A 17896-nucleotide genomic window follows, 5' to 3' on the forward strand; every position below is an offset into this window, starting at 1 on the left:
ATGCGAAGTAAGACATGAGCTATTCATACTATGTTGCTTTATGTACAGGGCTGTAAACATGTTTACTGCTGATGTAAAAACAGGCATTTATGAACGGGACTCTTTTGAAGCCAGCCTCAAGTGGACACTCAAGGAACTTCAGTTTTTTTTGCACTTCTGCATCGACTTCATCTTTCAACACAGCAGGTTTCCGCTTGATCCCGAATTATAAAACATTCTGTAAAGTGAGCATCAAGACGAGCTCTGTACAACATTTGTAAACCATCCCTCAGGTGTTTGATCACGCTGTTGTTCTGGTGCTGTTTGAGAAACCTTAACGACGCAAAACAATCTGATAAATTGCATTTCTTTTCATCAACAAGTCAAATAAGTGTTTGCATGTTTTTTCTTTTAAAAGAGTGTTTACATTCATTTCTGCGGGATGAAACAGAAAAAGTCAAACATAAAACTGATAATAATGTGTGTGAGTATTTCTTTCTCCCTGCATATGCACAGCTTTAATCATGAACCTGTACTGATTTATGTATCTATCATAAGCTGCCTCAGATATATCTGTCACCTTTGTTAGTTAAAATAGTTAAGAAGTACTAAGGGTTCATTTAAACTATTAACCAGGTGATTACATCCTTCAAAGAACTTTCATAGAAGTGGTGGAATAATTTCTACTGAGAAATGGATGAGGGAGAAAACGTCGAGTTGAAATGCTATTTCTTCATACACACACACACACACACACACACACACACACACACACACACACACACACTCACTCACTCACAGACACAGCCTACACGGACACACACCCCATCTTAATCACTTTGAATCTATCAACACTGCAGCGGGCTTGTTGCCATGGACAACTACGGACAACATATGTTTATCTTAAGAACTACAGGCAAGAAAGAGCGAGGGATGGCAACAAGCTACACTCGCTCGCACGCACGCACGCACGCACGCACGCACGCACGCACGCACGCACGCACGCACGCACACACTTTCCTAACTGACATTTCAAAGCCTCCATTCTTATCTCAGTCTTTTATTTTCTATTGTTATGCATTTGTGTTCATACAGTAGAGCTTGGAGCTCAATTGTATTTTCTTGGAGAGTCACTGAATCAATTAGTTTACAGTTTTAACAACAGAAAAATATATTTTTTTTCTGCTTTTTGACAGATGTCTGTCATTCTAAGAGCTGTCCTAAAAATAAGATAAGTGAGCAAAAACTCTGACTCATGGCTGGGTGACGGGCGACGGATGACGTAGAAGTGGAAACAAAAGAAGGTGGAGAAGGGATGGAGAGACTGTCGGGAAAGGAGTGCAGAGGAATGGGGAAGCTCATAAAAATATAACCTAGATGAGACGAGGAAGTTAGATTGCTTTTCAAGCATTGCAAAAAATGCTTGAAAAGGTGCTATGTTACACTAAATTCTTACAGTTTGTTTTATGTTAAACTATAATGACATTTCCGCTGAAAAGTTAACTTGTAAGACTGAACATAACTTTTTTCATCGATTCATCATCTAACTTAACTGATAAACTAGACTCAGGTACAAGGTGTCATTTATAAAAAACAGGCCTTCATATAACTCTCACTCTCAGTCAAGTGTTCAAGTTTATTTTGTTTTAAATATTTCTTAAAATGTTTTTTTGATTTTGTGAACGTGTGTGATTTTGCTCTCTGACTGTGTTTGTTGTCTATGACGCTTTGTGACAGAGTGATTTTAAAGGTTCTTCATAAATAAAGTTGTATTATATATTCACATGTTCAAATGACGAGATGTCATGCTTTACGATGACGTGAAAAAATCCTAAATTCTAACATTATAGCACTGAAACTAACAAATGTTGAGCTTTTCTTTTAGAAATTATGGTTTGAATAAGGGCATCTCGGATGTACTCGGGAAGTGACCAGCCACCTCTCCAGCTACCAGAACTTCCATATGATCCAGCTCTTTACACTTCATAAAAACTGGGTTAAGTCAGTTTCTGTCAGCACTTTTTCCATTCAGTAGGACAGTGTATGTAGAAGGTGAAACCTGCAATACGCCAACTTTAGTGATGTATTGTGATGTACTCCTGTTCTTTACCTCAGTCAGCCTATGGGAGGGGCTGAGCGTGGTGACCGAATACACAAACCCTTTAATACTCACAGTGACACACACACACACACCCAGGTGAACAAGCTCTCTGACTGGATGGATGATAGAGAGGGTTATGTAAATCTGAGGCTGCTGCTGTGCTCTTATAGAAACAGCTTTGAGATTGAACTCTTCTTCTTCTGCTGTCGTTCTAGTCACTGTGAGGGTGTGTCCGTGTGTGTGTGTGTGTGTGGTAACAACTTCAACTAACAGTAACAACACAATGTTCCACAGTGATTCATCGTTCACACTCAGTTAAACAACTTAAAAGATACAGTTACTTTCTGAAAAAGAGCATGAATAATGCTTTATACAAACAGACTGAACTGCGAGGAGAATGTATATCAATCACATCAGAGGTGTCTTTTTAGAGGCTTGTGTAAAATTATTATCATGTACGGAGGGGGGGCCAACATAAACTCAAAACTACAAAAACAGCTGAACTTTGTGAAGCTACCATCACACTTAACATTTCATCAAACCCATGCATGGATGTGAAGTTTTAAAGGAATGTCAGACAGGAAAGGAAGTAAGACCGCTCAAAGCCTGAGTGACGTCACCCAATGGTTACTGCAGGGGGCTTTGGAAGCCCATTGATGGGGGTCGCCATACTGGAAAAACGCTCTCCCCCTAACTTTCAGTCAACCTAACACCAGGCTAAGAGCCAAAGCTGTTTATTTATGTTTAAAAAAACAGGCATTTTTGAATGGTTGTGTATGTGGCTTCTGCAGCCAGCCTCAAGTGGACACTCGGTGAACTGCAGTTTTTTTTTTTTTTTATCACTTCAGCATTAGCTCCGTTGTTTTTGAAATCGGAGGTTGCAGCTTGCATTTTTTTTTCCTACTCGTCCCTTCTCTGCTTCTTCTGCACACATGTCTGTTTATATGTAAATTGCTGCAGTCAAATTCCTTGAATGTGTACACATACCTGGAAAAATAGAGCTTATACTGATTAGAGTAGAAACAAATGCTTCTTCTCCTGTTTTGCTATGTTTGGAGTGGGAGCAGCACATTTTTCTGAGATGCAAGCAGAAACTGAGCTGCTGTTTATATCACGATGCTCTTCTGTTGTTGTTGTTGTTGTTTTGTTGGCGTGTGTGTGTGTCTTCATTTATCAGTGTGTATCAGTAGGAGCTATGCTGGTGCAGGAGAGGCCTGCATGTGGGTGTCATGTGTGGCAAAACAACCAACATGGATGCGGTCCTGCATGAGCACACAGAGATGACACCCTATACATCGGAAATGAATACTGTTACACAGCCTTTGACATGGTGTGTGTCAGGTGTCAAGGGTTCTTAATGTGTGTGTAATTATGTCCATGCACAAATGAGTGTGTGTGTGTGTGTGTGTGTCACGTGTCTGCAGGCGTGCTCACCTCGCTCTCCTTGTTCTCGTACTTGTTGGCGTTCTTGCCCTGGCTCTTCCTCCTCAGCTTCTTCAGGTCTGACTGCGACTTCTCCAGTGAGTCCTGCTTCATCTTGTGCTCCATCTGATATCTCTTAAAGGTGGCCTGCAGCAGAGGACAGATCCACGTCAGTGCTGGAGCATCAACATGACATCAGTGGCCATGTTGGCTAACTTCTACTAAAAGTGAGTTTGCACTTAAGGATGTCTTAGAACAGGAGAAACTGTAATGTCCCCTGAGGGAAAGCTTTTAAATGCTCATTTGTATCAACTCAGTGAAACATAATCCACCCATCTTATTCCATGCTCGAGTTTGGATGCTTTAAATATCCAGTGGACAGAACAAAAACCTTCAAATGAAAAATTACAAATCCCAACAGCAAGTACATGCCAGCTTTAATGGAAGGCTAGATTTCTAAGGTTATTGTAACTGCATTATTTACAACCTTTATTAATTTTTTATGTATAAAATGTGATATCCTAGAGTAGCCTTTGCTGCATCTACAGTTTGCAGAAGCTGCATTAGAATTTGAAAATAAGACAATAACAACTGAATCATGATATTAAATCAGATCAAATGTAACATTTTATTGAAATAACGCTCATATCCAGCCACCTCTGTGCAGATGTTTGCACGTGTAACACAACAAGACGAAGCATTATCTGTTACAGATTCTGATTTTAAAAAGGAAAACGGAAAATGCTCGGTGTTATAGTTTGCATTGCAATGCAGCTTGAAACATGTTTTCTTCTGTATGTTGCTGTAGCAACAACTTGCACATGGACATAAATTAATCACCATGACAACAGACATGATGGTAGAAAATGATAGCATTGAGTTGCTGCACAGAATAATGTCATGCTGTTGATAAAGCCCTCGTGTAACTGAGTTATCACCAAACTCTTCATGATCACAGTTCTTGATCATGAAGAGTTTTACACTGAGGCCTTTTGAACACAGACTTGATTATAGGAGCTTCCTGAACATTCAGTGCAGCCAATAAAAGAAGCATTTCCATCAGAGGAACAGAATCAATGTGCAGGGGACTTTACAAGGTTCTCCATCACAGGGACTGAGGTCTGAATAAAGTTACAGGAGCTTTATTTTTCACTCCAAAAGGACATGACTACAGGGGTCACTACAAGGTTCTGAGAGTGTACTGATTTTAGGGATGGTGCATGCAGTATTTATCATAAGTCAAGTTTTCACATCCTTCACAACTCCCGCACACATCAGAAGCTAAATACGCAGAATCCCTCTTTGTGTTTAGATTTTGGTGGAACAAACAATAACTTGAGGATCCTTTGAATGCCTTGAAAAGAAGCTTGTGTGTTTGATACACTGATAAAAAAAAACATGAAACAGACAAAACATATTTTATAAAGCAGTGTGTGTTCTCCTGACACACAGAAAGTACTCACTGTCATGTATTTGACATCCATGTCAGTCTTTTTCTCCAGCTCGGCTATTATCTCTCTGTGAAACCTTTTAAACTTCAGGAGAGGAGGAGCAGGAGAGGGGAAGAAAACAGAGTGGTGATTAGAAACATGAGGGGATGATGGGAGTGCAACAGTTTGTCCGTTAGCTGTAAGCGTCTCAAAGAAAGAAGTGGAGAGTGATCGAGTCGAGTGTATGGGTGCGTGTGTGCGGAGGCGACGTCCAAGGCCGAGGCAGCGCTTATGAATGAGTCAGACACAAAGCGTGGGAATGCCCGCAGCTTTCTCTCTTTCCGTCTCCCGTCCTCTCTGCTCTCTCTCATCAGAGCCGATGTGTCGAAGTGCTCCCTTCAGTGCAGCGTTTAAGCGATGGAGCTCGAGACCCCATATGGGGAGGGGAAGTGAATTAGAAGACCCCGAAACTGAACACACACACACACACACACACACACACACACACACACACACACACACACTACATAGAGCTTCTCAAACACACACCCTCACCTAAGTCCACATGGGTTTTCTTCCATCTTCTTCTGTGACCTGAACTGATGCTGTGACTCAAACGTTCACAATCATCCCACTCACAGAGACTGTTAGCAACAAAGCCCCAGAGGAAAAGTGCTTTAAGACCCCCAAAGAAAGACTTGAAGATGCAACTTTCAAACTCAAACTCTTGTTGTTTTGTCTGGAGTCTTACAGAGGGGCAAGGGGTGCATTTAAAAATCACATTTTACCAACTGTTGCCCTTTTATAAATGTGATAAGTAGGGACAGAAAGAATGTGCGTCCGATCAGACTTAAAGCTGTTTGCACTTCCTGATGTTGTTTCCTCTTTTTTTAGATCCTTGCTTGTGTTGTTCTTTCTCTCACATGTACGGCACTTTGAATAAAAGCGTCTGCTAAGTGCATGTAGGATTTTAAGATGACATCCTGGGATCAGGAAACGTCTTGAGTCATTTAACAGACTGAATAGGTTTGAAAAAGACAGCACAACTATTAACCACTCGATCCGAGGGCAGGGATGTAATAATAGTGTGTGTTTGCATAAAAAACTAGACAAATGTCTGCCTTTACATTAAAAGGAGACAATGAAGTATATTCCAGTCTATTCTTACACCAAGTGAATCTTTGAAGAGATGGACAGATTTCAGAGGATTTGCAGGGCTCGTTGTACCCATGGTTTGGGAGATGAGTGTCATATTTTGTTTAAAGGCTTTATATGTATATTTTTTGATCCAGCAGATGTCGCCCTTGAGCACCAGCATGAAACCAAAACAACTCGCGCTGCATTGTTGTGTTAGCATGCTAATGCTAGTGATCTTTAGTATGCTCGTATCTTCACACTGCATGTAAATTTACCTGAAATGAGCGTGATCTAGAAACACAGTTAAAGAGCCCATATTCTGCCCTTTTTGGGGTTCGTATATTTAATCTATGTACCTACTTTTGTACGTTCACAATAGATAAAGTTTGAAAAAAGTGTCTGTTTTCATGTACTGCTCCTCCTTGCTCCCTCTACGCTCTGAGTCCGTCAGCTACGCTCTGTTGAGCCCACACTGTTAGACCCCACGTGGGCCAAGTCTGCTCTGATTGGTCTGCCGATCTGCTCTGTCGTTATTGGTCAGTTGCTCAGCACGCTTCTCGGAAATTTCAACATGAGCTGCAGGGCTTGCCACAACGAGCCAATGGGCTTAGATCAGTGATCTCACACTGACAATGACGCTGCACTGACAAATTTTTATCGAGGGGGGCTAAAACCGAGCGTTACATGCAGCTAATGCTACAGCCAACAGGAGGACGAAGGAGAAGCCGCGTTTCCGCGGACTTTGAATTTTTGCAAATAGATGTGCCTAAACATGCACAGGACACTTGGAAAACACACTAAAGAGCATATAAAACCAGAAAATCATAATATGGGACCTTTAAGCAGTGAGTACAGTATGTTATTCTTCTTTTCTCTAGTCCCTCAATTAAACAACTTTTATACGCGAGGGGAGGAGTCGGCTGGCTGGCCCAACGATGTAAACAAACTGAAGATAGGACTCGGAAAACTCGGAAAACATCACAGACAGTGGGACTCGGGTGTTACACCCATTGTAGACAGTCATGACTCACATATAAAGCCTTTAAATGTAAGAATGTAAGATTCTGTTATGGACTATGGTTTTTGTTTGAAGCATCATGTAAGCTGCTCCTCAATGTTTGAACTTATTATTTCACACTCAGAGAGGCGAACAGTTTTCAGTAACCTCCGTTTCTTTTTTGAAGAAGTGAGTTTGTTGTAAAGAGCCACGCCTCGTGTTTATGAATGTTTGAGTTTGTTTATGCTCCATGCTTTGTGCTACTGGTCTTAAATCACATAAATAAAACAAAGATGATGATGAGATTGTACTGTGGTGTAAGCATCCTGCAGCCTTGATTACTCTAAATGTATTAACAGCTCCAGCTGGTGTTTTCCCCGGGCACGTCAAGACCTGTCTTCTGTTCTCATCGAGGAAACTAACCAACAGGTGCTCCTGCAGCCTCAACCTGTTGTTCTCCCCTCCTCTACACGCGATTCTTATTTGTGAAGATACTGTAGTTGATGGTGAGGAGGAGGAGGAGGGAGGGAGAGAGAGAGAGAGAGAGAGAGAGAGAGAGAGAGAGCTGCAGGCTGAGTGTGTGTGCCTCTAAACGGTGTTTAGTGAATTGAGGCTTGGCGTGCGGTTGTCGTGAAAAACAGTGAACAACAGGTTTGGAGGGTGATGCGGGGCAATTAGGAGAGCAGTTATGTTGCATAATGATATTCTGGAAGCGTGTAACGTAAGCACACAAACACATGTAGCACTCACATTTTCCTCCAGCTCCAGATGAACCATCCTGTGGACCTCGGAGATTTCCATCAGCACGACACCTGAAACACAACACAAGAGAAGAAAAGAGAGCGAATCAATGTAAAGGTGAGGATCAGTATATCATGCAACAGTTTCAACGTGTGAGTCAACAATGATACGGTGTGTACTGTATACAAAGAACTCAAATCCATCAGATGTCAGCAACTACAGATTTGTGTTACAAAGGATTTCCTTCGCTGGGATGAAAGGAAAAGCAAACACGTGTGCCAGGACCGGAAAAACCGGACCACCTGCCGCTCGGGAAGTAATAAAAAAAAAAGCTTTTATGGCAGGCAGCCACAAGTTATAACCTGCTGTCTCTAACTGCCAAAAAAAACAATAAAATTAGGATTATGTTGCATGGTGACTACATGGGAAACTGGAATTAATTTCCTATTGACCTTCCTGCTAAAGAACACGGCACAGATATCAGAACTCAACAAAACTGATCCAGACTGATCCTTCAGGACGACTCGTGTGTGTTGTGTTTGTTTGCAGCACAATCAAGGCTACAGCTGTGGTGGCTGTAGCCTCGATTGTGCTGCAAACAAACGATAAAAGGCCTCTGCAGGAGTCAGTGTTTATGTAGTAACACTTCTATGAATGTTTGGCTTCCCCCCAAACAAACATCGTTATTTACACCCCGACGACTGGTGGACATGAAAGAACAATGTGTGTTTTCGCAACAAACCGTGAGAGGGCCGACCAATGACAGACAGAAGATGGAGACTGAATGAATTGCAGGAAGTAGAAGAAGAAAGAATGATGGAGAAAGAGCAAAAACTACAGCAGCTGAACTCTGGCTGGAGTTTCATCAGAGAATTGGCCAATCTGGGAATAAACTCCTGGAAGATATTTCTTCACAAATGCGTCTTATAACACACAGAGAATAGAGCATGTCGCAATAATAGAGTAAAATTGAATTATTTCAGTATATCTTCTTCTCTTAAAAACAGCTAAGTAGACAGTTGTTTCAGAGACACGCTTAAATAAAAAGCAGTTTAAAGTTCATGTGTGCAGCATTAAAGTAGAATCAAGGACAGATAGAAATGTTTGAGTGGACCTGGGATCATGTGTTGTTGGATGCAGAAACTCAACACTAACACTGAACATTTCTTTCCCACACTGAGCTTTTCCCATGTGTATTTATTTTCCATGCACAGTGAGTAAATAAGGAAACATTCCTCAGGAGCCAGCACATACAGCTGCTCTGTACACACCGGGGTTGTTAGCAGTGATGCAACCTCGAGAAAAAAAACACACAGATTTCTTCCGGCCCTGCAGACGAAGTGGGATATTTTATTTTGTCTGTTAAACATTCAGCGACCTGGACTAACACTGAGGGGAGGTGTTAGCTCGGTACATTAACGAGACTTCAGACATTTAATATTTCCTGAGTTTTGAAGTTTTAGTTGCTGCAGACGAGTGACACACCAGACCAACTGATACAGAAAAGAATCAAAGATATCTGCCAACCAATGGGACAATTTGATGATTTCCTCATCAGGGCAGTGATGAATGTGTAAAAAATGTGTGACTGCATAACTCCCTGACAGATGTTCAATGAGCAGCCAGTCTGATGTATGACCCTGTACATTCATCAGCATGTAAACAGAGCCTCTCCCTGCTCTGTCTCCAACACCTTTTACCGGCACACCTTCCCTAATGGGGGAGACTCGCTCTTTGACTCTTTGAGCACTTCAAACAGCTCGGCAGAGAAAGGACGAAAGATCATCTGAGTAAAAGAGAAAGAAAAGACGGAGGAGAGGTGGGAAAGACAGGGACGAACATGGTGGAGAAAAAAATGTCTTAACAAAGTGAGTGACACATCTGACTTAAAGTCTCCTTATCTACAATCAAAACAATGTCTTCTGACAACAGTCAGCAGGTATAATGTAGAGCCAAATACCTGACTTTGAGGACATAAATAATTATCATGAAATAGCTGAATATCAATGTAAATGTGTCTTTTTATCTTGTGCATACAAAAAGTCTGAGCTAGCATAAAGCTCCAGCAATCAACTGTCTCCTGCTTCCAGCCAGACCTCACTCATTTGTTTATTGTTGTCGCGGCCTTTGCAACACAGTTGCCGGGCAACAGGTGTTCTCTTTCGAGGCAAGGTGTGAGGGCAAAAGTGTGTCATGCAGAGGCAATGCACCGCCAATAGCTAACAAAAAAATGAAACGGAGATAAAGCCACACCACACAGACGGGCTGCTGTTTGTCCAGGATGGAGTCACGTCTGTCTGACTGTGAGATGTTAAAGGTTTGATAGAAGCTGCTCAAACACAAAGTGAAACACACTTCAGCCAGCTCAGGAGTTAACCCACAATTGTTAGATTCTTAAGATGATCCCGTTAACGACCGGTGTCGTGTTGGATACTGATGCCTGGTGACGGCTTTAATGACAGTTTGCATACCATGAGAGACGTGTCCTTTGACGATGATGATAATAAAAGATACATTCAGGTGCGCTCAGAAACGGGAGCTGCAGGAACAAAAACTAAGCAGGACAGACCGTTACAAGTTCAAGTAATTCTTCAGTTGCTATAATGACTGCTGTCATTAGAAGAAACACAAGAACATCATGATCTCTTTAAGTATCTGTGGGTGTCCATGTTTTTAGTTTCATCAACTGTTTCCCTGTGTGGTTTCACTTTCACTGTGTCACATGTCTTCATCTCTGGGCAGTGGTCAAATTCTGTGAAACTACACTAAACACCTGCAGAATGAGTATTCTGCTTTGTTATAAATGTCAGTGTGTCAGTTTGTGCTGTTGAACGACAACATCTACTGATTTCAATCAGTCACTTGAGTCTTACGAGCCTTCATTCTCAAGCTGCTTTGAGGTTTCCGTGGAGCAGAGATAAAGTACAACAGATAACGTTAAACAGAAAATACATAAAGTCTGGGAGTGACGTAACCTCAGCAGAATGTGCGCAAAAAAAAAAGTAAGAAAGAAAAAAAAAATAAGAGCAACAACAACCTACTGTGAGCTGATTTTGACAGCAGCCCACAGTTCTTCCTGTGTGGTTTACCGTGGGCAAAATAATCCTGGCATCGTAGAGCGCCACCTGACACACCCTGCAAACATGCTGGGATTATGTAAAGTGGGACCGCTGCCATTTGAACGAACCAGGACCATCAAAGGACAGTGTGTGTGTGTGTGTGTGTGTGTGTGTGTGTGTGTGTGTGTGTGTGTGTGTGTGTGTGTGTGTGTGTGTGTGTGTGTGTGTGTGTGTGTGTGTGTGTGTGTCCATGAAGTGGCTGCAAAGCTATCGCTGCTGTTGAAGAATAACAAAACGCTGCATGTTTGCGGTTTGCCAGAACTATTCCAACATATTTTAGCAAACTGAATCAGTTACATGTCAAATCTCTGAACCCATTGACTATAATCGGACGACTGTATGTGCCTCTAGGGGCGGTGGACAACTTCTAAGCAGCCATCGCTCGGCGTTAAAAGACTTCCAGCCGAGACTTCCTATTCTGTGCGCTGCATTGTTCACAGTCCAATTACCAACTTGAGAAGCGACCATGTGTTCAGATCACAAGAGAAGCATACAGACTGCTCCTCCTACACCAAAGCATGCTGATACGTGATTGGTCAGTAACACTCTGACAACAAATGGAAATAAGAATCTGTAGGATCTGTACATACAGTTCCATGTAGTCCAAACTATTTGTGTTTTTGTTTTTTACATCTTGCACCTTAAGATCTTAATTCTTGTGATGTTTCAACCAGATAATGAAACGGCTCGGAAACCTGAGTGCTTGAATGAAACAACTGTTGATATTTGACCTCTGAGGAGGAGGAGGAGGGAGACTAAAGGAATTAAAGAAAGAAGGTAGGAGGACGAGGTACACTGGTCCTTGAATGCCTCTCGAGAGTATCTGGTTTCTGGTCGGCTACACGTCAATGGAGCTCAGGTTTCTGACGGGGTAGCTTCACTACAACCACGAGAAGGAACAGGAGCAGGAGGAGAGAATGGAACCAGACAGTTTTCTTATTCTTTGTCCAAAACATTACGTTTCCAGCCAGATGTTATGCCTCCATGTCCCTCTTTATAGGACGACTCCATATCAGTCTGGAGATCCTGATGGCACTTAGTTGCACAGGTCCGGCTTCTTACTGGGATGTGCACGTCGGACTCCAGTTACAATTCATTTAGGTTAACAGCCCCGCTTCATTAGACGAGATGACTAGAAGGGTGGTGTGTTTAATCGCCTCCTGCTTTACATAATCCCCCATAATGAGTCAGACTACACTGATCTGCCTCTCCCCTGTCTCCGTCTGTCTCTCTCTCTTTCGGGGATTAGTGGGAGCTGTCTGTCCACAGATCAGAGGTGAGTGTGACTCAGCTTTGACATTTTGACTTCACCCTACATAAAAACCGTTTCATAATGCTAATGGCACTCCTGCATCATGTCTACTGAGGGGGGATATTTTTCTCTGTTTATGTGAATATTAACACCCGGGATAATTAGTAAAGAGTTGAGGTTTAATTACTTTCGATGAACGCTGATAATCATCAACTTTGTTTGCATCCCTCCCTTCATTTCCTCTTCATTTCCCATCACAGGAAGCAAGCTGTCCTCATTCTTCATTAACTGCTCTAAAGATGCCCTCACACCACACAGCAGGAGATCACTCAAACATTTGAATGCATGTGAACTTTACTAACTGGAGAGAATCAGTCCAATAAATGTTCTTTCTTTAAGATTGTTGGATAATTGGGGTTAAAAAGAATCACAGTGTTGAGCCCTTGAGATCCCTAAAGAGACATGAGTGTGTATGAATGGGATTAGTTACTGATGATGGTTACTTTACATCGCAGCCTCTGTCATCAGTGTGTGAAAGGTTGTGAATGTGTAGGTATGGCCTGCGATGTAAAAGCACTTTGAGTAGTTAGAAGACTGGAAACTCAACTCCATTTACCATACACCATTGGGTAGGACAGGTCACATATTCACATTTTCAACCAGTTTGAATAAGTCTAAGAGCTCCCCAAAAACATGTGTGAAGTTTCTTGTTCTAAATCCACTCTGATCCTGTATTTGATCATGCCTATAAACCCCTCTATTTCAGCCATGCTCAGAACAGGCTGTTTCTGTGTCTGTACCTTTAAATATGTAAATGAACTGTGTCTGACCACGCCCCCTCTCTGGAAGTGTTTGGGTGGCTCTGGCTTTCTTGCACCATGCCCTATTGTTTAAGGTGGAAAGATGGACTCAGACTCCTAGCTATGGAAGTGGACAGATGCCCATAATTCCTCCTTTTTGTTTGTCTCTGTTATCTTCTGGGGGCTGATTAATGACTTGATGTTTTGCTGTTATGTATATTGCACAGATCCAACAGCTTATAACCCCACTCTTCTTTACAATATGTTTTCATACCAAAACTTATCTGGCCGTTCATGTCAGCATAATTCACACCTTATTTTCTGAAGTCTCATTAGCTGCCAACACTCAAAGTCTTAGCAACAACAACAAAGACTGCTTCCAACATGCTGAACAGATGGAGGGATGGAGAGCCGACATGTGAATGCCAGTCACTTTTAAAATGTATTGTAGCTTAAATGAATTTAGGAGAAATCACAATGTTATTCAGGCTACGCTCTCTAAAATGAATCCTTCATTTTGTGTGGAGCGTCACTTGGGCTGTGCCAGGACTTGGATTGAACCACGTGGCACTTCCCATTGTGCTGCTGAATTTAATTAGCGGTTTTGCAGCTAATCAGCAGGGGAGCTGAGAGACGTGCAGCGGTTAAATCAAAGTGTGCCACCAGTGACGCCAGGTGAGGACGCCAAACTTCCTCAGGCTGCAAATGAGCCTGTGGGAGCCGGAGCGTGGGGAGTTAAAGAGAAACTAACAGAGAAGCAAACAAACCGTTTCTCAACACACACACACACACACACACACACACACACACACACACACACACACACACACACACACACACACACACACACACACACACACACACACACACACACACACACACACACACACACACACACACACACACACACACACACACACACACACACAGTACTGTAGTACATCCATCACACGCATCACGCTGACATTAATCAGAGTATAACTGCCGCTGTGATCGAGCGGCAGGACTCCCTTGTTTGTCTACCTCGATGATAATGACAACATCCGACAGTGCACACTTGTTCTTCTTTTTTATTTACTTTCTGCTGTTTCAAAAGGTACAACAGCTTGTTCAAAATGCCGCAGTGATTCCTTCAACTGAAGCAGAAAAAAAACCCTACAAAAACAACACAAGCTTGTTTTCATTTTTTTGTGGAATACATTAAAGACTTTGAAAGACTCCTCTCTGTGTTCTGAATATCTGATTCTTGGAGACTTAACTCTGAACGCTGGAGAAAAATGAGACCAGACTTTTCCTGCAGGACTTTTTTTAAGTGGTTGTATTTGCATGTTTGAGTTTTAGATCGATGACTGGGGGTGTTTATGTTACTTTATCTTCCTTTTATGACTGTTTGTCTCATTGATAAATGTGTCAGTCTTATATTTGTATTGATCGAGAAGCGCTGCGAGCAAGAAAACGGCGATCAAAATTAAAGACATAATTTATGTAAAGGGCAGAAGAGAAAACTGACAAAGAGGATGGACAAGAAGGGCTCCAAAATAACTGATAAAGTGTTCTAGGAGACAAAGAAAGTCTCCTCAGTCTTCAGACCTCCCCCAGTTTATCCCAGTAGAGAGCCAGAGGACAAAGACACTTACCTAATTCTCTGGAGACTGGAGACACTGCAGCGTTCTCCCCAATCTTAGACATTGCATCAAAATACATCTTTCCTGCCAGGGTCATTGCTGGGAAAATGAAAATGAGTATTAATGTTTGTCATGAGAATTTGTGAAACAAACAGAGGCTAACTAATGTGTGCAAAATAAATGTGTCCAATATTTTTGTGCATTTTTCAGGACATTCGTTTCTTTAATGGTCACATATTCTCCTCCTCTTCAACCAGTGTAATTAAGTCTCAGAGCTCCTCAAAACATGTATGTGAAGTTTCTTGAACAGACTGTTTCTGTGTCTGTAGCTTTAAATATGTAAATGAGCTGTGTCTGACCACGCCCCTCTCTGGAAGGAGATGTGGCTCAGGCTTTCTCGCTTCATGCCCTATTGTTTACGGTGAGAAGGCAGACTCAGGGAAGAACAAACACCTAGCTGTGGGAGTGTCACCCACCTGGGGGAGGGGTTACTGCCCTTTGTGATGTCATGAAGGGAAAATCTCCAAATGGCCTGTTTGAGGCACATGTTTTCTGAAAAGTGGAGCAGGCAAAAGACGGAGAGGATGGACTTTTCTCATCATTGGGGGGGTTTGTAGACAGACTTGGGACACATATGTGTGTTATAAAGACATGGTGAAGTGTATTTTGAATAATATGTGACCTTTAAAATATCATTCAGAATAACCCAAAAAACATTTTTGTTGTTGGTTATAGGTGGCAATCCAGGCAAAACATGTGTGATGAAAAAAAATATTTTGTTGCCATGGAAACTCTCAGGAAGATGATCGGCTCTGTGTTGAAAGCCTCACAGCAACCCTTCAAAGATCTGGTTACAAGATTTCCTAAACTCTGTTACAGTGACGGTCCCTCTTGTAATAAAACTACTCACCTGCTACGGATTTCTCGTAGTTTTTCCCCAGGTTGACCAGGTTCCTCAGCCCTGGGTTGAACTGCTCCATCACACTCTGGGTGGGTGGAAACAAAAAAGGAGGGGACAGTTAGTCATGCAGTGTTCATTCAAGCTTTGTAATTGTTGAAATTATGTCGAAACACAGGCGGGTTTCCAGTTGAGTGACTCAAATGTGAATGAGTGATATCACTTGGGAGTAAAGGTGAGGGAGGATGAGACGCTCTCAGTCCATGTCCTGGACTGTTTATTAACTGGAGCCCTGACCTTTAGGCACAAAGTCACCCACATACCATTCTTGATCAATGTTACAGAGAGGCTGCATCATGTCTCAGATTTTATCACCCTGTAACAGATTGAGGTCTTAGCAAATGGAGAAAAAGGACACAACTGCAGCAGACCTCCTTAAAGAAACAGCTTCGCCTGCAGTGATCAAAAACGTGTGACTCAGAGCATCAACAAAAGGTGAATGATAAGTAAACCGCTCCTGACAGTAAATGACACCTCTTAGCATTTCTGGAAAATATGCTCTCTGAAGTGCAATCTTTGCACAACACAAAGACAGCAGAGCGTGGCTGTAAGTGGCTGCCCTCCTCCTGTAAACATAATCGTATCATAGGGAGGTGATGGCTGCTGAAGGAGCCTGCTGCTGTATAATCTTACCACACAACACACAGGCAGCTAAATTATTAAACCTGGAGTCTTTTACCTGCGTTTCATCACACCAAGGAGCTGCAATGGGCTGTCCCGAGAGGGAGGGCAGACCTAGGAAAACTGTTCAAAAAGACTTAAAATGCCCTTTTTTGACCCCTCTAGACTCTTTATACAAACTCACCTTCACTTTGGTAAGAGCAAATTTGGCTACACAGTGTGTGGTAAGTTATATAACTCTCACTGAAGAGTGGCTTCCATCCACTGATGTTACTTTTATTGTTATTAATGGTCAGATTTCTCTTTTGGTAGCAATCAAATCCCATAGAAAACCTTCTTCATAGATGCAGCAGAGTACTCAAACAATTTTTAGGAAACTTTTCACACACAAAAAGTGACTGACTCCTTAATTTACTTATACAAAATACAATATTCCTCATTTAAGTGCTGAATTTGTTGCAACACCTTCATGAGTTAACGTCGCTCCTAGGGTGGGGCTTTTTTTTTCTTTAACACTAGTTATTGTCTCTCACAAATCCTCTAAGGATAAAGACAGGTGTTGAGTTTAAATATTTTGTGTTTGAATTCTGTGTTGAACTCAAAAAAAAGAAGTAACTAAAAGAAGAGGAAACACTCAGGGGTCCTTCAAAAAGGCTGAACTACCCTGGTGAAATGTTAGAAATGACTCGTTTTAAAGTACTGACAGTTATTTATCATCTTTACAAAAGCCTTAAATTAACATATGTATCAGCCATGTTAAGTTTCCCTTGAGTGCAGCAGTTTTATCCATTCAAATAGCTTGAGTGCTTCACTAAACTAAAGCTAATTAAAAACTCCTGCAAGACAATAAGCAGGTCAAAACTATTTTTTTTTTTTCAGATATTGTGAAAAGTTGAACCACAGATCAGGGCAGCAGTGGGCACATGAATTCATGCAGGTATGTTGTTTTTTCCCCCCACCAGTCGTGGTCGCACCTGTTGTGTTCCCAGCAGCACCCACCTTGTAAGTACTTTCGGTGAGCTTGGACACCTCCTCCGTGCTCCTCGACATGTTGAATTTTATATCCCAAGCGACTCCCAAGACAGAAAAAAAAAATTAAAAAACTACGAAACGCCAACTCCAGGACAACGGGAATTTAAAAAAATGGGCAAAGTGGCCAAAGCTACGTACACTTGAGATCCCTCATAGCCAGCAGGAGACGCAAGACGCGCACATAGCGACCAAAAAAAAAAAAAGGTAAAAAAAAAAAGAACTGTGAGAAAGAAAAAAGGGGAACGTAGAGAGAGTCCAGCTGTCTTTTCGCTGCTGCTGTGAAAAAGCTGAGCTGTCAAACTTGTTGGAGGTGGTTAGTTCAGAGGAGGGGAGGAGGAGGTCTGTGGAGGTAGGAAAAGGTGGACACAGGTTGTCAAGCCAACCGGAACGAGCGGTGAGACCCGTTTCCGGTCGGCTACCTTCAAATTAAACCTGGGATTTTTGCAAGGTTTGTCAAATAGCCTATTGTGTTGTTTTTGGTTATGTCTATGATTTGCTGTAGCCTTCCTCCAAACAGTGTATCTGCTTAATTAGGTTACATTATTAACATTAAGCCTATAGTTGTAGGCTAGATTTTTAAGTTTCTAAATTTGTTTCTGGCAACAAATCTAGACCTCAAACTTCTGCAGAAAATCAACCATCATTTGACTATGGTTTAAAAATTATTTTATTCATCTTAAAA

The 17896-nt window shown here is 41.9% G+C and overlaps 1 protein-coding gene across 1 annotated transcript in view; it reads right to left on the reverse strand.

Moving 5' to 3' along the window:
• baiap2l1b (BAR/IMD domain containing adaptor protein 2 like 1b) overlaps positions 1–17570 on the reverse strand; it is a 31770-nt gene extending 14200 nt beyond the window's left edge. Inside the window, exons 1-6 of the mRNA XM_020636246.3 lie at positions 17182–17570; positions 15514–15589; positions 14616–14702; positions 7817–7878; positions 4966–5037; positions 3515–3649 (exon numbers count right to left, since the gene is read on the reverse strand). Coding sequence (XP_020491902.1) covers positions 3515–3649; positions 4966–5037; positions 7817–7878; positions 14616–14702; positions 15514–15589; positions 17182–17232 — 483 coding nt within the window. The 5' untranslated portion in view covers positions 17233–17570. The remainder of the gene's footprint in view (positions 1–3514; positions 3650–4965; positions 5038–7816; positions 7879–14615; positions 14703–15513; positions 15590–17181) is intronic.
• Positions 17571–17896: the final 326 nt, after the last annotated feature.

The sequence above is a fragment of the Labrus bergylta genome, chromosome 16 (genome assembly GCF_963930695.1).
Source record: "Labrus bergylta chromosome 16, fLabBer1.1, whole genome shotgun sequence".
Classification (NCBI taxonomy): domain Eukaryota; kingdom Metazoa; phylum Chordata; class Actinopteri; order Labriformes; family Labridae; genus Labrus; species Labrus bergylta.